General features: G+C 54.3%; 1 protein-coding gene across 1 annotated transcript; it reads left to right on the forward strand.

The window, feature by feature from the left end:
* Positions 1–21,115, forward strand: SLC6A7 (solute carrier family 6 member 7). Its single transcript, XM_032158343.2, has 14 exons — positions 1–343; positions 4,739–4,922; positions 6,728–6,859; positions 7,054–7,288; positions 9,232–9,370; positions 11,099–11,233; positions 12,355–12,458; positions 12,587–12,711; positions 13,675–13,787; positions 13,897–14,028; positions 14,526–14,625; positions 14,821–14,921; positions 15,453–15,620; positions 19,460–21,115. The coding sequence occupies exons 1-14, from the start codon at positions 311–313 to the stop codon at positions 19,667–19,669; spliced, it is 1,911 nt and encodes a 636-aa protein (XP_032014234.1). The 5' UTR covers positions 1–310; the 3' UTR covers positions 19,670–21,115.
* Positions 21,116–21,334: the final 219 nt, after the last annotated feature.

Here is a 21,334-nt window from a genome sequence, read left to right on the forward strand (position 1 = left end):
TCTGCGTGCGGGGGCGCGCGCATCCCCCCGCCGTCCGTCCGTCAGCTGTCTGTCTGGGTGTCTACGCGGGCGCAGCCAGCCGTGCACCCTTCCCCAGCCTCGGGCGCTGCGCAGGGACAGACAAGGCGTTCGCAGCGCCCTGCCCGCGCTCCACGCCCGCAGCCGCCAGACGGCAGCGCCTGCGTCCGTGCCCGGCCCAGCCGTTGCGCGGGAGCCGCGGGGGCAAAGGCGCAGTGGCCAGCGGACCATCTCTCGTGCCCTCGTTCTCTGCGCTCCGGGGCAGCTGAGCCCCGGCCACCCGCTCTCCAAGATGAAGAAGCTCCAGGGAGCTCACCTCCGCAAGGTAGGGCACGAGGGCGGGGGCGCGGGGGTGCACCTGGAGGAGGGTTGGAGAGACCCGCCCCCATCGAGGCCCCTGGGGAAGGTCTGAGGACGCACCCAGACCAACTTCGGGCTCTGGAGAAGGCCCGACTCAGCTGGATTACAGGGAGGGTCAGGGTCACGGTCTGCGCCCCCACCTCTGCCCCTGCCATCTGGGGTTCGGGATGTAGTATGAGGGGAGTCCTGGTTCACTGGGCCAGGCCTATGAACAGGTGTCTGCAGTCCCCGGAGGCGCGGGGTAGGGGCGGCCGGGGCCAAGCACCCACCTCTCCCTAGTCCCCAATTCCACCTTGCTGCTCCCCGCCAGGGGCTGATTGCCTGGTGTAGGGGGTATTGGAATACCTGAGCGTTGAGCTGGACTCATCTGAGGGGTGGGGAGTGGGAGGCGGTCATCCATACTGAAGCCGGCTCCCTGAGCCTGCGGGAAGACTCTCCTCTTTCCTGCCTGCTCCCTCTCCGCCCCCTTAGCTTCCTTGCTGAGACCCCAGGCTGCCCCTCAGCAGGGCTGAAGGGAGGCAAGGACAGGGAGGGGGCTATCGGAGGCCAGAGGATATGGTCAATGAAGATGGAAGCTGGTATGGGAGAGTGGCCGTGGGCCCAGACCTCAGGCTCTCTCCACCTTGCCTTGTGGGATTGGACCTCTCAGCCAAGCTGTCAGCATATGGGGAGGGGGAATATGGGGGGAAGTTTTCTGACTTGTACCAGTCGTAACTAAGGAGTCAGATCTCCTGAGTACTATTTCTGCAGCTGCCACTTGCCTGGTGACTTTGGACAAGTTCATTCTCTAACCTGAACCTCCTCTGGCTCAGCCCCAGCCTGGAGGCACCAAAACAGGCCCCACCGAGTGTGTGAGGTGTAGGGAAGAATGCTAAAGGGCTGGTAGATGTGAGAAGACTGTTCTCAGGGGCTGGTGTTATCAACCTCCCTACATACACACACATTCACACTCACACTCACTCACACACACACTCATTCATTCAAGTTCTCTGCTGTGGGGCAGCTGGGCTTGGAACCACTGTGATGTGTCTTTTTTTTTTTTTTTTTTTTTGAGACGGAGTCTCGCTCTGTCGCCCAGGTTGGAGTGCAGTGGTGCGATCTCGGCTCACTGCAAGCTCTGCCTCCCAGGTTCATGCCATTCTCCTGCCTCGGCCTCCCGAGTAGCTGGGACTACAGGCGCCCGCTACCACACCTGGCTGATTTTTGTATTTTTAGTAGAGACGGGGTTTCACCATGTTAGCCAGGATGGTCTTGATCTCCTGACCTCGTGATCCACCTGCCTCGGCCTCCCAAAGTGCTGGAATTACAGGTGTGAACCACCGCGCCTGGCTAGTATGTCTTTTTTATCCACTGACATGAGTGACTTCTTGGGACCATTTGTGAGTCTCTTGGGTCCTGTTTCCCTTCTTTTCTACCCTCCTTCGCTTCCCTCTGTGCCCTCCCTCCCCACAAGAGGCCCTGTCCCTCTTGCTGGGTGCTGGGCTGGGGGGCCAGCAAGCTTTATCTCATTTAATCCTTTAACAATTCCAGGGGCTAGGTCTTAGTAGCCCTACTTTATAAATAAGGCAACTGAGGCACAGAAGGATGAGACTCACTGCTTACCCGCTGGCAGGCTAGGCAATCTAGAGCCAACAGGGCAGAGGGTTGGTTCTAGGTTGCTACCTCCTCTCAGGGTCCTTTCCCTTTTCTCAAGCAGAATTGGGTGGGAATGAGAAAATGCCAGATTTCCACAAAGGAGCAGCATTGCTCAGAGATGAGCACTGGACTTAGAGTCAGGGCATCTAGATCCAAGTCTTGCTGTGCCTTTAACTTGCTGTTTGACCTTGGGCTCATCCCTTCTACCTGAAACTCGGTTTCCTAATCTGCACAATGATGAAGTTGGACTCCAGATTCCTATTGTCTCTCTCCATCCTGAAGAGTCTTGGCTTGAGCAGTCTTGAGTCTCCCAGCCCCTGCTATGAGTCCCTAAAGGCGAGCATGCAGGTCTGACAAACTCAGCTGTGTGTTCCTGCATGCCCCTGGGGTAGGGAGTGGGAGATTCAGGAGTGGGAGCCTTACACCCAGGAAGAAGTATGAAGCAACTCATTCAGCTTTCAACCCTGCCCCAGCTATTTGATTGCTTTCTTCCATCTCCCAACCAGCCCCATCCTCACTGTGCCAGCCTCCTGGGATTCACCCCATGGTGGGGTTGGGGACTCCAGTTGGGCTCCTGATTGGCTCAGCTTTGGAGGACCCCATCTCCTGCCCCTGGAGCAGAAGCAGGCTTCCCTCTGATTGGGGGAGGAGGGGGACGAGCTGGCAGTATCCTGCTCTTGGAACTCTTGTCACCATGGAAACAGAGAACCGGGACCGCTCCGTGAGCATGGAAAGGGCAGCTTCTCTGGAGGGATCAGAGGAGCCTCATTACTGGGACCTCCTGCTAACTGGCCTGAATGGTGCTGGGCTGGGCCGGGAGTGTCTCGGGGTAACAGGCCTGCTCACCACCCAACACCAGGAACAGTATCAACTGGCTGCCACTCCATTCCTCCCGGAGCTCATCCGGGAGTGAGAGGTTGCTGAAGGCTGATGCTCACCCAGCTGGAGAGGCAGCCTCAGGAAAAGGGGCATTGGAGGGGAAGGGCGGGTTTCACGTAAGACTGGGATCTGCTGCTCCTGTCACCTCAGCATGTTCATGATCACAGCTAAAGAACTGCCAGGCATGTATTTGCTTCATCCCTTGCAGCCTAGTTACTTTAAAAACAGCTCTTCATGCTCTGTCATTGTCATCGTCACCCATAATAATGCCTGGCTGTTCCTGTCACCATGGCCTCTTTGGCCAATAGCCAGTTTCTGGCAAAATCACCACTGTGGTCACCATCACTGAGGGTCTCCTAAGGGAGAATGCCCCATGGACCTCTCACCCACTTTGAAGCATGAAAGGAGACCTTAGGAACAGCTGGCCTCTGCTCCCCTCTGGGCATGCATCTCCTCTCCAGGGACAGCAAGATTATGACTTTCTGAGACAGATCACGGCTTAAGTACCTTCTTCCTGCTCATGAGCCAAAATTCACAAAATTCACCCAGACCTCAGGCTCTCCCTACCTTGCCTGGTGGGGTTGGACCCCCCAGTCAAGCTGTCAGCATGCGGGGAGGGGGAGTATTGGGGGAAGTTTTCTGGCTTGTGACTGAAAAGTACCAGTCCTAACCAAGGAGTCGGATCTCCTTGGTTCTTAGTAGGCCCCATTTGAGCCACGGAGCATAAGTGGACTCCCTCCCTCAGGGGAACCCCAAGTCCCTCAAAGTCCTCTCCTTTCTATGCTGAGGGCTCCCAGCTTCTTCCTGTTGTCCTCCTATCACCTCTTTTCCTGAACACCCTCCAGTCTGGTCACCTGCCCTTTGGACATGCTCCATATTGTCTGCATCTTTCTTAAAATAAGGTGCCTGGAACAGAGGAACAAAACTCCAGCACTGGTGGGTGAAGGAGACCTGGCTTTCGCATCAGGAAGCCTTGGGCTCCAGACCTAGTTCTTCCACTCACCAACCTGGTAGAAACCTTGGGTATGTCATGACACCTCTTTGAGCCTCAGTTTTCCTCATGATGAAAATGGAGCTTAGATGAATACTGAGCTCAAAAAGTTGTTCTGAGAATGAAATCAGGTAACATGAGTGAGATGTCTACTGCAGTGGGCACATAGTAAGTGCTCAATATACAGTAACTTACTAAGATCATCATCATCCTCTTCATCTTCGTCATCCTCATCCTCATCAAAATAGGACCATCCAGCTGGCCACGGTGGCTCATGCCTGTAATCCCAGCACTTTGGGAGGCCCAGGTGGGTGGATCACGAGGTCAGGAGACCAAGACCATCCTGGCTAACATGGTGAAACCCTGTCTCTACCAAAAACTCAAAACATTAGCCGGGCGTGGTGGTGGGCACCTGTAGTCCCAGCTACTCGGGAGGCTGAGACAGGAGAATTGCTTGAACCCAGGAGGTGGAGGTTGCAGTGTGCCGAGGTGGTACCACTGCACTCCAGGCTGAGCGACAGAGGGAGACTCTTTCTCAAAAAAAAAAAAAAAAAAAAAAAAAAAAAAAAAAAAAATAGGACCATCCCTTGATTTGACCTCTGTGTTAGCCAGACTAAGGTCAGGGTAGCTTTGTTAGTGCCTAAGCTACCCTGCTGGCCCAGTAAGTTTTGGTCGCCTAAAATCCTGAGGCTCTCCTGCATATGACAAGGTTAGTCCAGTTGAGAGCACTTGATTATCTGAACTGAGAATGTCTTTTCATTTAGCCCTGTTCAATTCCAGAGTCTTGTCTCGAGGTCACATTTCTGGCCTGGCCTCAGTCTTCTCCCCAACCTCTTTGGTCTCTCTCATTGGCAGCCTGTCACCCCAGACCTGCTGATGACCCCCAGTGACCAGGGTGATGTCGACCTGGATGTGGACTTTGCTGCAGACCGGGGGAACTGGACAGGCAAGCTGGACTTCCTGCTGTCCTGCATTGGCTACTGTGTAGGCCTGGGGAATGTCTGGCGCTTCCCCTATCGAGCGTACACCAACGGAGGAGGTATGGGCCTGAGGTCCTGTTGGAGGGTGTCTGGGGTGATGGGCCAAGGCCCTGGGGTAGAGTGAGCTTTTAGGTGGCCTCAGCCACTATCTCCTAGGCGACCTTGGGCAGAATTCATTGAAAGTGGTTTATAGTAACTTGGGGCTGGGAGGAAGGAGTTTACCCTGTCTTGTCCTTCTCATCACCCAAGCCCTTCCTTCCTCCCTCTCATCCCCAGGAAGGATACCCACATGGTTCCCTCTCTAAGGCTGGCCACGCCACGCCCTGCACGGTGGGCAGAGGGAGCTGCCTCTGCTTCGTGATAAAGAGCTGTATCTGCCTGTCGATGATCACTGCACTTTCAGTGTTCTCCCCGCCCCCTCCTTCCTGCACCTCCTCCTGAGCTGTGCTCCATCAATCATTCCCTCTCTTGAGTCTCCAATCTTTCCTCCTCTCTTGGTTCCTTCCATTCAGGCTGCAAACACAAAGTCTCTCCCATCTTAAACAAATTTCCTTTCGTCCCTGTTTCTCCATCAGGTGACGGTCCCAAGTCTCAGTAGCAAAAGCTGGGGCTGAGCGCTTATCACCTGTCAGGCCCTGGGCTTGGTGCTTTCTGTGCCCATCTCATTTAACCCTGGTGATGACCCTATTGGGTAGGCACCGTGGATATGATGAGGTAGCTGAAATTTGAAGAGACCAGCGTCCTTGCCCAAGGTCACAGGGTGGCAGACCCAACATTTCCAACCCAGGACTATCTCCTCCCTAGCCAGTGTGCTCTCACCAGCACTCTGTATCTCCTTCTGTCTCTAGCAAACTCTGAAGGAAGCATATATTGAGAAAGTGAGAGAAATCCAAATAAAGCTAGATGAAGCAAAGAAAGGATAAATTTATATGACTAGGATGTGTGGGACTGGAGCTGGCCTCTGAAGCTCTAGGACCTTGATGACACCCATGGTGTCTCTTGGCAAGCACTCTCCCCATGTCCCTACTCTTCCTCTCTGTGTGCTGGCCTCATTTTGTCCTGAGACAGGCTTCCTCCCCGCAGTTGGTGGGGGGCAGGCCTTGGGGGGAGGTGGCCACAAGCAACTCTGCAATGACTTCATCTTCAAATGGGTTTAGCAACCCAAGAGCTTTGCAGAACTGCTCTGTCTGAATGAATCTATACAGAATTGCAGGGAAGGTCTCTGATAGGCCTGGCTTTGGATAGGTGCCCACTGGGGAAGGAGGAGAGGGCGGTGAACTCCCTCCTCCCAGCCCCAGGTTATGATAAACAACTTCCAACTAATTCTGCCCAAGGTCACCTAGGAGGGGGTTGGTCGATGTGACTGGCAGCCCTTCCAGAGCCATATGGTGGTGGGCAGTTCTCTAAAGAAGTGACTGCCAGTATGAGAACCAAAGGGGAAGGGCTACTGGGCCCACGGAACCACAGGTGCAGTCACAAGTATCTGAGGCGGCATGGTGGGGAGGGGCGGGCAGATAGAGTGGAGCCAGATTCTGAAGGGTGCTGGTTTCTGTACTGAGGAGTCTGCACTTTCTTCAGTAGGAAATTCACAAGTTCTCTCCCTCATTCATTCATTCACTCCCTCAGCAGGGGTTTCTCAGCGTCTGCGCTGAGCCTAGCACTGTTCTGAGCACTGGGGCTCCAGAGGTGAGTAAATCCCTGCTAGTCACTCTGGCCCTCAGCAGTCTGGTGTAGGAGAGAAGAAACCTACAGTGTTCCATCAGGTCTGAGGGGGCGTCTGCAGGCCAGGGGAGGGGCGGGGCTAGAGCTGGGCTTTTGGGGGAGCTGCCCCCAAGGCCCTTGCTGACCACCCCGCTCCCGGCAGGCGCCTTCCTCGTGCCCTACTTCCTCATGCTGGCCATCTGTGGCATCCCCCTCTTCTTCCTGGAGCTCTCCCTGGGTCAGTTCTCCAGCCTAGGGCCCCTGGCTGTCTGGAAAATCAGCCCCCTCTTCAAAGGTGAGGCCTCAGTGGTCCCCAGGGAGGGAAGGGCTCAGGGTCTGGGGGAGGCAGGGAGGTTGCCCCCAGAACCCCTGCAAGCTCCAGGCAGAGATGGAAGTGAAGCTCAGTTAGCTGCCAGCTCCCCGGAAGCCACTCCACCCAGCTGGCAGAGGGCTTGGCCTGGGCAGCCCAGCAGCCTCTCCCCACACCAGGTGCCGGCGCAGCCATGCTGCTCATCGTGGGCTTGGTGGCCATCTACTACAACATGATCATCGCCTACGTGCTCTTCTACCTCTTCGCCTCCCTCACCAGCGACCTACCCTGGGAGCACTGTGGCAACTGGTGGAACACAGAACTCTGCCTGGAGCACAGAGGCTCCAAGGATGGCAACGGGGCCCTGCCCCTCAACCTCACCTGCACCGTCAGCCCCAGCGAGGAGTACTGGAGGTCAGGCAGCTGCTGGCCCCGCAGCATCTGAGGGGAACCTGCACTGCTGAGGGTGGCCAGAGGGCATTCCCAATGGGCTCAGCATGCACCGCCAAGATGAGCTCAGGTGCTGGTGGCAGGTGGACTCTGGCTTCTAATCCCAGCTCTTCACCTGACCAACTGTGTGACCTTGAACAATTTATTTGGCTTCTGTTGCTTTATCTGTAGCATGAGGGCAATAATACCAGGTATCTCAGAAAGGTCGTTGTGAAGATTAAAGGAGAGAAAGCATATATTAATAAACTGTGCAGTCCAGTCTGGTGGATAGTAAGTGCTCAATAAATACTAGCTGAGAATGATGATGATGGTGATAACAGTAATAGTAACATTATGGTGTCTCAGTTTCCTCCTCTGTAACAGGGGTTGGTAACACTACCTGCTTCATAAGATGTTATTCAGTTAGTCATTTACCCACTCATTCATTCTTTTAATAAATATTTATTGAGCAACTGCTATATCATAGGTAAAGCACTTAGCATAAGGCCAGGACTGTACATAGTAAGGACCATCTCAGACTCCTCTAATAGAGATAGGACTGTAATAGAGTAAGGGACTGTTATCAGAATTAAACAACATAATGCAGGTGAAACCATTATCATGGTGCCAGGCACATGGTGGGTCCTGGGAATGGTGGGTGTCAGAAGGACGTTGCACTCATCAGCCTATCCCGTTGCCCCATTTTATGGTCAATAAAACAAAGCCTTGTCACTGCATTCTGCCTTGAAAGAAAGAAAGAAAGAAAGAAAGAAAGAAAGAAAGAAAGAAAGAAAGAAAGAAAGAAAGAAAGAAAAAGAAAGCAAGCAAGCAAGCAAAGCCCAGAGGCTTGCTCAGTATTGCTCAGTAATTAGTGACAGAGATGGTATTGACACTAAGGACTCCTGAGTCCTGATCCTGTTCTGGAACATTCTAAAATAGCCTGGTCCCTAGGTGAGACTGTTGGCTGGCCAGAGAACACAGACCCTATAACCCCATCCCTTCACCTGCAAAGGACTGCTGTTAGGAGATTTCTCCCAGATAGGCTCCGTGTCTTGAAATGTTTTGGTCTTTAACCTGCATGTAGTACATAGTTCATTCATTTGTCCACTTCAAGTCCATCTGAAGTGTCCACACCTGCTGAAGAGTTTATCTGACCAGTGGGAAAGAATCGGCCTGAGTTTGCAGCTTAAAGCCAAAGGATTTGATACAGTCACTGGCAGCTGCCAGGGTGGTCTCCATGGCCATGCCACAGCCCACTGCATCAGTCAGGATGCATGCAGGAGGCCGATGGATTGTCAGAGGGTTTCACTGAAGGGAGTTTAGTGAAGGGACTTTTCAGAGGGTCATGGAAGCCACAGCGAAAAGTGAAGCATCAGTGACTAGCAACAGGGACAGCTATCACCACCCCTGAACCTAGGAGGCAATGGGAGGGAACCAGGAGAGAATCAGAGCCTTGGAAGAGGGGCTGCCTAAAGAACACGGTCATGGCCAGGCCCTGGATGGTGTGTGTGTGTGTGTGTGTGTGTGTGTGTGTGTGTGCGCGCGCGCGTGCGTGCGCGCGTGTGGTGTACACATGTATATGCAAATACCCAGGCCCCTCATTCCTCCCTGCACTCTAGTCTCCCACTGTTGCCTCCCATTAGCCAAACCCACACGGAAGCTGAAGAGGAAGAAAGAAGAGGAAGGGTGGTCTTGAACTCCTATCCTCAAGTGATCTTCCTTCCTCAGCCTCCCAAAGCTGAGGAAGGGGTAAGGTCTGGTGAGACCAGCCTCCTGGGTCAGAGTTGGTCGGAGAAGGATGGAGAGGGATCAAGAGGGCGTCAAGTGGAGAACAGCAGTAGAGCCTTGCAGGCTGGACATGGCTTGACTCCGTGTCTGTGGAGCCTGGCGGGGTGACCAGGGGACACTGAGACCTTTGTCTCCCACAGCCGCTACGTCCTCCACATCCAAGGCAGCCAGGGCATCGGCAGCCCTGGGGAGATCCGCTGGAACCTCTGCCTCTGCCTGCTGCTGGCCTGGGTCATCGTGTTCCTCTGTATCCTCAAGGGTGTGAAGTCTTCGGGCAAGGTGAAGCCTGGGAGGCCCTGGAGGCCTGAGGGGCTGGATGGGGTGAAGGCTTCCTGGAGAAGGCAGGGCATGGACTGAGCATGAGAAGATGAAGAGACTTCAGCTGGGAAGAGGGGAAGGGAGAGAGCCTTGAGACTGGGGGATGAGGGCTGCTTGAAGAGAGATATGGAGGTGAGGACGCACGGGGGCAAGTCTGCTTTACTAGACTGGAAGCTCACCAAGGCAGGGTCTACATTCGGCTGTATCCTGACCCAGTGCTTGGCACTTTGAATGAGCTCAGCAAGACTTTGTTGAACACTTGGAGTGTGAGTACATGAGTTAGGGGGCTCTTTGAGATGCAGGTGACCAGAGCCCAGTTATCACACTCAGTTGGAAAGTCCAGAGGGTGTGCTTCAGGCACAGCTGGGTCTAGGGGTTCAATCAGTGTCATCAGGAAGCTGGTTCTCTGGGTCTCTCAGTAGTGCTTCCTTCCAGGTTGACTTCTTTCTGAGGCTTCATTCTTCGTGAGGTCACCCTAGCAGCTCTAGGCATACATCTAAGCTTGGTAAAGGGCTGTCTTTCCCCAGTTTGCAAATATTTTAGAATTGAGTTTCATTGGATGAGCAGGACTGTGCATCCATCCCTAAATTAATCCTTGTGGCTGGGAGGATGGAATGCTTTTCTTGGCTGGGCGTGGGTCATGTATCCACCCCTGGAGCTGGGAATGGAGTCAACTCCATGGTGAGAAAGTCAGGTACTGTTATCTGAAAAAGGCAAACTAGAGACTGGAAGACAAAGCCACGGATGTCTACTTTAGATGATGAAGGGGTGGAAAGAACGATAAAGCCATTTTGAAAAAACTCGGGGCCGGAGGTGGTGGCTCAAGCCTGTAAACCTAGCACTTTGGGAAGCCGAGGTGGGTGGATCACCTGAGGTCAGGAATTCAAGACCAGCCTGGCCAACATGGTGAAACCCTGTCTCTACTAAAAATACAAAAATTAGCCGGGCATGATGGCAGGTGCCTGTAATCCCAGCTACTCGGGAGGCTGAGACGGGAGAATCGCTTGAACCCAGGAGGCGGTAGTTGCAGTGAGCCAAGATTGTGCCACTGCACTCCAGCTTGGGAGGCTGAGCGAGACTCCGTCTCAAAAAAAAAAAAAAAGAAAAGAAAAAACTCAGAAACCTTCAGGATGCCTTGCCTAATCATTGATAAATCAGAACTTGTTTCCTCTGCAAGGTGCAGATGATACCAGAAGTATCGTTTACAAGGAACAGAGCCATTTAAGACAAAAAAGACAGGGTAGAAACCATACAGAAAGAGAGGAGAGGTTATGGTAAAAGCCAAGGCAGTGAGGACGCTGAGACTTGATGGTGTTTGCTGAAGGGGTGGCTGGAGGTTTGGGAAAAGAAGGAGAGAAGGAGGAGTGAGTTTGGGAATGTTGAATGTCTCAGGATGATGCAGAGTGAGTTTGCAGGGGCAGGGAGTGGACACAGGGAGGAGGAGGCTTTTATAACCAACAACGGCGGCCTGGACCAGGGGCTGCAGTGGACATGGCCTTGGGAAGCAAGGTGGTGGTGCTTTGCCGATGCTGGGTGTGTGAAGGGAGGAGGGAAGCCTCATGGATGAAGGCCGGTTCCTGGCTTGGGCTACCCAAAGGCTGGGGAGGCAAGTGACACAGATGAGTTTACAAGGAGTGGCACTGAGTGAAGGTCCCCGATGCCATCAGCTCCTCACTTATCATCTCTCAGGTGGTGTATTTCACGGCCACGTTCCCCTACCTCATCCTGCTCATGCTGCTGGTCCGCGGAGTCACACTCCCAGGGGCCTGGAAGGGCGTCCAGTTCTATCTCACCCCCCAGTTCCACCACCTGTTGTCTTCCAAGGTGAGCCCCTCAGGGCAGGGTGCAGAGGGAGGGGCCAAGCCTGAGCTGGAGAGTGGAAAGAGGGCTCCCTGGGACACCCCAGTACCAGGCACTCTGCTCAGCCCTTATTGTGTCTTTTTTATTTATTATTATTATTATTATTTTCTATTTTTAAATTGATAGGTAAAATTTTATGTATTTATCATGTACAGCATGATGTTTTGAAGCATATGTACCTGGGGGAAACTGTTAAATCTAGCTAATTAGCATATGTATTATCTCACATAATTATCATTTTTGTAGTGAGAACACTTAACATCCACTCTCTTAGCATTCTCCAAGAATACAATATATTGTCACTAACTGCATATTATACTTCATTTATTATTTGCAATCCTGTAAACACTATCCTCATTTTACAGAGGAATAAACTGAGGCTCAAAAGGGTTTTTTATAAGCTTAAGGTCATACAGCTAGGGGATCGCAGAATAGGGATCCCAGCCCAGATTTGTGTGACTGTAAACCCCAAGAAGGGCATTAGTGACGATGGTGATAACAATGGTACTGACAGTTAATGTTAATATTTATTGACTGGTGACTGTGCCTGACCTTGCCCTAGTGTTTTACATGCATGTGTGTAGTGATTTAACCCGCACTCCTCCCATGAAGTAGGCACTATTCCTATCCCCTCATTACAGATGGGGATCCTGCGGTCCAGAGGGGTGACCTGGCTTGCTCAGGCTGCACAGCTAGAAAATGGTGAAGCTGTGGTCCAAATCCAGGTGCCAGGATTCCAGAAAGGAAGTTAAGGGGTTATGCAGGCTTACTGCCAATACAGATCTCCTGCACACTTTACATTAGGCTCTGTGTCCTTCAGAACTGGACCAAGCTTAGAGACCATCTTCTAGATCCTGGGTGGGAAACTGAAGCCTGCAGAGGGGAAGGGACTTGCCCATGTCCCACCGTGTAGGTGTTGGGGCAGGCTTTGCTCCTGGTCCACGTTACTTGTGAGTCAGGCTCATGACCATGCCATCCCTCGTGACCACGCCATCCCTGGAGCTGTCACACTGTCTTCATTCACTGCCTTCCTTCTCTGTCCTTGACCCTCCGCACACCCTCCCTTTCCAACCTTCCCGGCACAGGTGTGGATTGAAGCTGCTCTTCAGATCTTCTATTCCCTGGGTGTGGGCTTCGGGGGGCTCCTCACCTTTGCCTCCTACAACACGTTCCACCAGAACATCTATAGGTCAGTGTCCCACAGCCTCCCAGACCCTGGGGTCCAAAGCAGGGAGGAGAGTGGCTGGCCAGGGAGGGCCTCAGAGGCTGACAGGAAGGCCCACTCACCCTGGCCCGCACCTGGACTTCTTCTGGTAGAGACACTTTCATCGTCACTCTGGGCAACGCCATCACCAGCATCCTGGCTGGCTTTGCCATCTTCTCCGTGCTGGGCTACATGTCTCAGGAGCTGGGCGTGCCTGTGGACCAAGTAGCCAAAGCAGGTGGGCAGGCTGCCGGGCCTCAGTGGGGTGAGCATGTGTGTTGGGTAGAGATGGGGCTGGGCCAGTGGACCAGCAAGATTATGGATGGGGGCCAGGTGTGGTGGCTCATGCCTGCTATCCCAGCACTTTGGGAGGCCAAGGTGGGTGGATCGCTTGAGGTCAGGAGTTCGAGACCAGCCTGGTCAACCTGGTGAGTCCCACTGTCTACTAAAAATACAAAAAGTAGCCGGGCGTGGTGGCACATGCCTGTAATCCTAGTACTCAGGAGGCTGAGGCAGGAGAATCGCTTGAACTCGGGAGGTGGAGGTTGCAATGAGCCAAGATTGGGTCACTGCACTCTAGTGTGGGCAACAGAGCAAGACTCCGCCTCAAAAAAAAAAAAAAAAGATTGTGGATGGGTATGTCATGTGTGTGCATATGCACACATGTACATGCAAAGGAACATGTCCTAGCTGGTCTCTGGTGGTCCATGTGCAAGGAGATGGGTGAGCAAACGAGTGTGCATTAACCCATGTCTGGAGGCAAATGAGTTTCTGTGCAAGATTGTCATGTTTTGTGCTTTGGTTGCACAAATAAGTCATATTGTGTGTGGAGGTGTCTATGTGCAAGTGAAAAGGGTGAGAATGATCTTGTGAATCACTGTGTCTTTTGCCAGTGGATGCATGTAAATGTGTGTGTTAGTGGGGTTACTTGTACCAATAATTGTGTACATAAGTGTATTTCAGTGAGGTTTTATATTGGGGTCTTGTGTTTGTTTATCAACCTATGTTTATCGAGCACCTACAATGTGCTGGCATAGGTCCTGGGAGTTAAGGAAGTGTCAGAGGGTGCATTTAAGTGGGCATCTCTGGGTTAGGCAAAACAAGTGGCCCAAATGAGTGTAGGTGGCCGTGTGTGTCTGAGTGTGCATATGGGAGCCTACTGCATGACCCAAGCTGCTGACCCCGTGTGCCCCTGGCCCAGGCCCTGGCCTGGCCTTTGTCGTCTACCCACAGGCCATGACCATGCTGCCTCTGTCACCCTTCTGGTCCTTCCTCTTCTTCTTCATGCTTCTGACTCTCGGCCTAGATAGCCAGGTGAGTCTCGTCTGTGTGTGTGTGTGTGTGTGTGTGTGTGTGTGTGTGTGTGTGTATGTGTGTGTGGTGGGGATAGAACTCTGACCCCCAGCCCCTCCTCTCTCCCCAGTTTGCTTTTCTGGAGACCATCGTGACAGCTGTGACAGATGAGTTCCCGTACTACCTGCGGCCCAAGAAGGCGGTGTTCTCCGGGCTCACCTGCGCGGCCATGTACCTGATGGGGCTGATCCTCACCACTGATGTGAGTGGTGCTGCAGGGAGGATGGCAGGTGGGCGGGACAAGGGCAGATGCCTGTAACAAGAGCTCTGGCCCTGCTGAGCAGTTGCTGGGCCCCCTCCATCTTCCTCTTTGCAAGGAACCCAGTCCCTCCCCGGCCCTATCTCCCAAGGGAGGCAGTTTGGCCTTGTGATCCAGAGTCCTGGCTGTGGAGATTTAGTCTGCAAGATCTGGGTTCAAACCTTACTCCTGCACTTGCTGAGGGGGCTTCAGGATAAATGATTTCCCCTCCCTGAGACTGTTTTTCCTTATCAGTAAAAGGAGGGTTCTATAATAGACGGCCATCATGGGACTCAGATAAGACGAGGCCTAGAAGGGCTGGGCTGGCAGCCAGTGGTCACCCTGTCATCTTGTGCTCCCCGTCAGCATGGCTGCTTCCTGCTCACTTCTTGCCAGGAGAAGGGGCTGCAGCAGAGAGCGAGGCCCAGGAAGGGGACACCAGAACTGTGCTTGTGTTTTAGGGGGGCATGTACTGGCTGGTCCTTCTGGATGACTACAGCGCCAGCTTTGGGTTGATGGTGGTGGTTATCACCACGTGCCTTGCCGTGACACGGGTGTATGGTGAGAAGAGCCATGGGAGGCGGAGCCGAGCTCTCCGCAGTGGGAGAACGGGAGTCTACCCTGGGGCCCCCCAGTACCTGGGTCCCTGGTCCCAAGGGCCAGGGTTTCCAGTGGGGGCAGCTGGGGTAGAGGAGGGGCTGCTGGAGCTTGTGGGGCCGGCGGGTGGGGCCATTCCTCCTCCCCTCCCCTGTGCAGGCATTCAGAGGTTCTGCCGAGACATCCACATGATGCTGGGCTTCAAGCCGGGCCTCTACTTCAGGGCCTGCTGGCTGTTCCTGTCCCCAGCCACGCTCTTGGTAACTGGGGAGGGCGGGAGGGTTGCTGGCTGGGGCCCCAGAACTGAGAGTGGGAGTCCCCTCTGCACATTCAGTCTGGTAGGGCCACCCTGGCCCACAGTGGAGGGCTGTGGGGTGGCCACCAGAATCCTAGTCCATCCCCTCTCCTGATGTTCCCAGCTTCTGTAGCTGTGCTGGGCCTGGCCCTAGTTCAGTTGGTTAAATGGGTGGGTCTTTCCCAGCCCCCAGGCCTCAGGATTGGAGCCTTTAGGCTGTGATTTCTATCTTGGGGTTAGAGCAGCTAAGGGTTTGGGGTGCTTCAGAACTGGGCTGCTGCAGGCCTTGGTGTTGGGTCAGCTTCGAGCTGGGCTGGCTCAAGCCCTGCAAAGGCTCCAGAGATGGACCACTTCAGGCTCCGGTACAGCTTAGGATCCTGGGTAGCTCTCGGCTGGACTGTCTCAGGCCTTGGGCTGGCACTAGGCTGGGACACCTCGGGCCTTAAGGCAGTTTAGACAAAAGCCCACAGTGATGCTGGGAGTCCCCACTCTGCAGGCCCTGCTGGTGTATAGCATCGTCAAGTACCAGCCCTCGGAGTATGGCAGCTACCGCTTCCCACCCTGGGCTGAGCTGCTGGGCATCCTGATGGGCCTGCTGTCCTGCCTCATGATCCCAGCTGGCATGCTGGTGGCTGTGCTTCGAGAAGAGGGCTCACTCTGGGAGGTGAGTCTGCCCACCCTGTCCACTCTCAGCCTTCCTGACCTGTGGCCTGACCCTAGGTCTGCCTGCTAGAACAGAAAACATATGCACCCACCCCTTATCCAGCTTCTTTTAGCCTGAGGAGACTTGCATGGGCTGAGGCAGATTCAGGGGCTGGAGTCCTGCCCTGTGGCACTTTGTACCACATGAAGCCTTAGAGGAGGGGGTGGGACAGTCTAAAGACCACTGTTAACCAGGGACTGGCCCCAGGTCCCACCATGGGTTGGGGGTGTGTCAGGTCTTGAACTCAGGTCACCAGCCCAGAGCTTGTGTCTGGAACTCAGAGTCAAATGGCGACAGCGAGAGACCCAAGAGGGCAGGCTATCACCCTACTCCTGTACCCAGGAGTCCTGCTGTGTCCCACTGGTGGCCCGGGATAGAATGATGGTGTGAGCCCTGCCCACGCCTAGGGTTTTGGGGAGGGACTCAGACAAACACAGAGAGTACACTCTGCCACGGGATCTGAGGCCTTGGAAGAGAGGAGTAGTGACCCTTTGTGGGCCAGCAGAAGTGGTGTTGTCTGAGCCTCACTGCACCCTCTGAACACTGAGGCCTGCACTTCTGCCGCTGCTAGTGTGGAGTCCTCCGGTGGCAAGAGGCCATCATCATGAATGCAGCTTTAGTGAGCCCGATGGATGGCATCCAGAGAGAGCCTGGAGGCACCCACAATATACGCATCCCACCAGAAGTGTGCTGGAGCCAGCTAGCACTGGTTCATGAGAGCTAATCCTTAAATATTCAGGAATGTGTGAGCTAGGTGTTAAACCATTGGTAGCTAGGAATTGGCAATGGTGGAGATATTTACACACAGAAAATGGCTAGAAAGCGGGCCTCCCTTGCACCCCACCCCACAGTCTGCTTACCAGCACACTACTGCCTCTCCTCCACTTCCCCCATGTAGCTCCTGCCCCTCAGCTGCCCCCACCACAAGGCTCCACCTGCAGGGGTTGCTCAGGAGGCAGAAGTGGTTTATGCCTCCCCAATCCTGCTGCCAGACCACAGGGGCACCCTAGAGTCTAGCCTGTGCGCTGCCTGCAATTGCTGTGTGACTTGGGGCAAACTCCTTCCCTTCTCTGAACCGCAGGAGCTCCACCTCTGCTCCTTGCTCGACAGCCAGGGTGCCTGCAAAGGGAAGGAAGAGAGGGGAGTTGCTCAGGGTGGAGGCTCCAGCTCCCAGGAAGCTCATGGTCCCCAAGCCTTGCTAATGAGCTACTAGGAATGCTGGGCTCTCCAGCAGTCACCACCGCCCCACTGCCTTGCTGCCCTGCTGCCCTGTCCCACAGCCAGGTGGAAGGGGCATGTTTTGGGGGGCTCGAGAGGTGTGGTGAGCACTGCAGAGGAGGCATTCCCCAGCTCAGGAGTGCCAGCTTCAGAGGCCAGGGCTTCCAGCACTGACCCTAGGATCAGAATCCTGCCTCTGCCATTTGCCAGCCTCGTGGCCCTAAGCAAGTTACTGCACTTCCCTGAACCTCAGCTTCTCTGTCTTTATTTTAATTTTATTTATTTATTTATTTATTTATTTATTTTGAGACAGAATCTTGCTCTGTCACCCAGGCGGGAGTGCAGTGCAAGCAGTGGAGACAGTGAGCATAGTATCCAACAGGCAGTTTTTTTTTTTTTGTCTTTTTTTGTTTCTTTTTTGAGACAGAGTTTCACTTTGTCACCCAGGCTGGAGTGCAGTGACGCCATCTTGGCTCACTGCAACCTCCGCCTCCCAGGTTCAAGTGATTCTCTTGCCTCAGCCTCCCAAGTAGCTGGGACGACAAGTACCTGCCACCACGTCCAGCTAATTTCTGTATTTTTAGTACAGAAATTAGCCTGAGGAGGGCTGGTCTTAAACTCCTGGGGCCAGGCTGGTCTCAAACTCCTGGCCTCAAGTGATCCGTGCACTTCAGCCTCCGAAAGTGCTGGGATTAAGTGTCTTTGTCTTTAAAATGGAGAGAGTGATACCTACTTTTAGGCCTGCTGTGAGAAGAAAAGAAGCTTATTAATATAGTCTGCATCGTGAAAGGCAGAACAGCAAAATATTTTAAAGGTTCAGGACGGGGTCAGGACGGGTTCAAATCCCAATGCCACCACTTCCCACCTGTGTGATCTTGGCCAACTTAACTGATATCTCTGAGCTTTAATACTCAGATAATATCAGTGCGGGCCGATGATAAAAGTACTAATACCATTCTCATTAGGACACAGTAAAGATTAAATTAGCCAGTGCTTAGCACAGAGCTGGAGTGCACTGGGTGCTCAATTTTAGCCACGGGTTCTCACAGGGGGTGATTTTGCTCTTGGAGGACATTTGGCAATGTCTGGAGACATTGTTGGTTGTTGTGGAGGGGAGAGGGGTACAAGGAGTAGTGCTCCTGTCATCTAGTGGGCAGAGTTCAGGGATGCTGCTAAACAACCTTCCATGCACAAGACAGCCCCCATAACAGAGAATTCTCTAGACCAAAATGTCAGGAGCACTCAGGTTAAGAAACTGGTCTGAGCACCCCCGTTTTCAGCTGGAAACAAATCTAAGTCCTTGTTCTCAGGGAGCTTGTATTTTATTGTGGGGGACAGGCAATAAAGAAATATGTAAAGGTAAGTTCTGCACTTAAAAAAAAAAGGAGTACAGGAATAAATGGAGAGTGGTACTCTGGCCAGGATGGTCAGAGAAGACCTCTCTGAGGAGGTGACACCTGACTAACTGGACAGGGTGATCCATGTAGCTATCTAAGGTAAGAGCATTCCAGGCAGAAAGGCAACACATGCAAAGGCCCTGAGGCAGGGGACTGGCATGTTTGAGAACAGCATGGAGGCCAGTGCCACTGCTGGAGCAGAGGGGGTGGAGAGAACTGGTGGAGCGGATATCAGGGAGGTAGGCAGGCGCCAGGAGCTGGAGGCCCTGGTGCACATTTGGATTTCATTTCCAGCGAGATGTGCAGCCATTGGCAGGCTTCTGAGCAGTGGGGTAGCATGCTCTCAACACATCTTCCTAAGTATCACTGTGCTACGAGTACCGAGCTGTGGGAGACCCCGGGTAAAGGCATCACACATGGTATCTCCCTTGGAACCTGCCCAGTGGACTGCCCAAATGTTAATTGCCTCCTTTCTTTAAGGACACAGGGGCTCTCTCTTCTCCCTGGCAGGACAGGCAGAGGGATTTGGGAATGTGGTTGAGGAAGAAGGAACTCTGGAATCTCCAGGCTTAGTCATCATCTTAGTCACCCCGACTCCGTCCATGGAAACTGGGGCTCCACGAGGGAAAGGTCAGAGGCAGAAGGAGGCAGGTCGGGGCTGGAAGAAACCAGGAAAGCCAGCTGCAAGCCCACCTCAGTTCTCCCGGTTCATGGCTCTTTTCCAAAAGCCCCCAGGTCCTTAAGATTCAGCATTTAGGGGAAGGCTCCTGGATTGGCATTCAGACACTCTGAGGAGGGGCCTGCCACGTAATTATAGCAACAGCCGCCACTTCCCAGGCCTTACCCTGTTCCCAGCACCCTGCTAAGTGCCTCATCTCAGTGCCTTCACAACAACCCTGTGACAGGACTGGGATTCCCGAATTACAGACCAGGAAGCAGAGCACCCAGAGCCGAGTGGCATTGCCAAGAGCCATCCAGCTTGCAAGTGGTAGAACAGGATTCTCACCCAAGCAGGTGGATCCCTCCCCTGGGGAAGTCATAGTGCCCCCCACTTCCCCGCCAGGGGGCTGTGGCCAGGACTCGCCCAGTGATGTGGTCAGGTCTTTGCTGGGTGCCTGGCCACACTGAACCCTCCACCAGCGCTGCCTGTTTCCTGTTTTCACTGCTCTCGTTGCTTTGCTGCAGCGGCTCCAACAGGCCAGCCGGCCGGCCATGGACTGGGGACCATCACTGGAGGAGAACCGGACGGGCATGTATGTGGCCACGCTGGCTGGGAGCCAGTCACCAAAGCCACTGATGGTGCACATGCGCAAGTACGGGGGCATTACCAGCTTCGAGAACACGGCCATCGAGGTGGATCGTGAGATTGCAGAGGAGGAGGAGTCGATGATGTGAGGCAGGAGGCAGGTGGGCAGAAGGCCCTGCCCGGGACCTCACAGTCCCTTCTTAGAAGCCTGCAAAGGTCAGCGGTGCCCTCTGGGATTCTGAGAGGCTATGGGGGGCTGCCATAGGGATGCCAGTCCCCCAGTGGGGGTCCCTCCTGCAGCCTCTGCCTCTCCTGAAACCTCTAACAACCCCCTACACACACACACAGGCACACTCAGACCCATTCAAAGCTGAGAATGATCCAACTCAGCCCTATTTTGCAGATGGACATATTGAGTCCAGGAGGGGAGGGACTTGCCCCAGGTTGCATGGCAGAGGGGACTTGACCCCACGCCTGCTGACTAGCCAGCTCCCTTTCCCACGGGGCAGCTGGCACCACCTTCTCATCTCTATTCAGGGCCTACACCCCTCCCTTTTCTGGGGGATCCTGTCCCACACACCTCAGCACAACCAGAATCTTGAGTTGGGCAGGGAGGGTCAGGGCCACAGAGGCTCTTGAGGCTTTGAGGCTGTGGGGATCAAGGGTCAATGAGTTAGGTGGGGAGAAAGATCCCTGGGGGCTCCTGTGTGCAGGACTCCTGAAGGAGGTGGGAGCTGAGGGCCCTGGAGGCTGGGGAAGGTTTGCAGAGAGAGGAAGAATAGGGCAGGGTGGGGAGGAGCTCTGGGCCAGAGGATGCTGAGCTGCCTGGACAGAGACCAAGAGGGTTGGAGACACTAGTTTTACAAGGTTACAGGAGGGTTCAAGACAGAAGGAAAACTAACAGAGGGGGAGCCAGGGATGATGGGGTGGGCAGGGGATTTGCATGATGAAGAATATCATTCCGGATCTGTGCAGAACGGATCGGAGGGGACAGGGTGGAGCGGGGAGGCCTGTGCAAAGTGGGAAAGAGCTGCCGGTGGCCTGAGCCAGGGTGCTGGGGCTGCGGGTGGGGAAAGGAGGCCCCAGCACTTCAGGCAAAGGCCACCCCTTCACCCACTGGACCCCAAGCCGCAAAAGCTGGGGAGGTAGGAAGGGTCACTGTGAGGGCCCAGGGCCCCTCTCTTCCCATCTCCCTTGTCCTGGTGGCCTTCAGTGTCTCTTCCAGTTCCAGGAGCTGCTGGGAAGCTGGCCTTCATTGTTGGTGACAGGGCAACCATGGGACTAGGAGGTGGCCCATACACATGGCTGGCTGGTCCCGAGGCCACCCACCCTGTTCCAGGACACGGGCCCTGGGCCCGGTGTGGGGGTAGACGCAGAGGGCAGAGGGTAGCCCTTGGTACTGTGGGTCCCTCAAAGAGGAGGGTGGGGTGCAGAAATGCCTCAGCACGGCTCATGCACACAGCATTCTCCAGTGGAGCAGGGCTCCCTCGTGCAACAGGCCTCCCTGTGGCCAGCCTCTATGCCTGTCTCTCGCTGTGTCCCCCCATCCCCTTGTGTTCTGTTGGTTCATTGTTAATAAATATCAAATGAGGTCATGCTCCTTACCCTGTCTCCTTACCGCTGAGAGCCATGAAGTGGGCAGCACAGGGCTCCCCAGCTGCCACTGGACAGGGGAGGAAACAGGCTCTGCTCCCTCCTTCCCCGGCTCTCCTGGCTTCTGCCCTGGGTCTGACATTTCCCTGTGGCAGTGCGGGGTGGGTGGGGCTCAGAAAGGAAGACAACTCCAGGCCCTTAGAGACTACTTAGTTCCCTGT

The sequence above is a fragment of the Hylobates moloch genome, unplaced genomic scaffold (genome assembly GCF_009828535.3).
Source record: "Hylobates moloch isolate HMO894 unplaced genomic scaffold, HMol_V3 SCAFFOLD_6, whole genome shotgun sequence".
NCBI classification, from domain to species: domain Eukaryota; kingdom Metazoa; phylum Chordata; class Mammalia; order Primates; family Hylobatidae; genus Hylobates; species Hylobates moloch.

Coding starts and splice junctions, on each gene's coding strand:
- SLC6A7 (XM_032158343.2), top strand. CDS start 311: ATGAAGAAGCTCCAGGGAGCTCACCTCCGCAAG. Junction 344..4,738: donor AGGGAGCTCACCTCCGCAAG/GTAGGGCACGAG, acceptor TCTCATTGGCAG/CCTGTCACCCCAGACCTGCT. Junction 11,234..12,354: donor ACCACCTGTTGTCTTCCAAG/GTGAGCCCCTCA, acceptor TTCCCGGCACAG/GTGTGGATTGAAGCTGCTCT.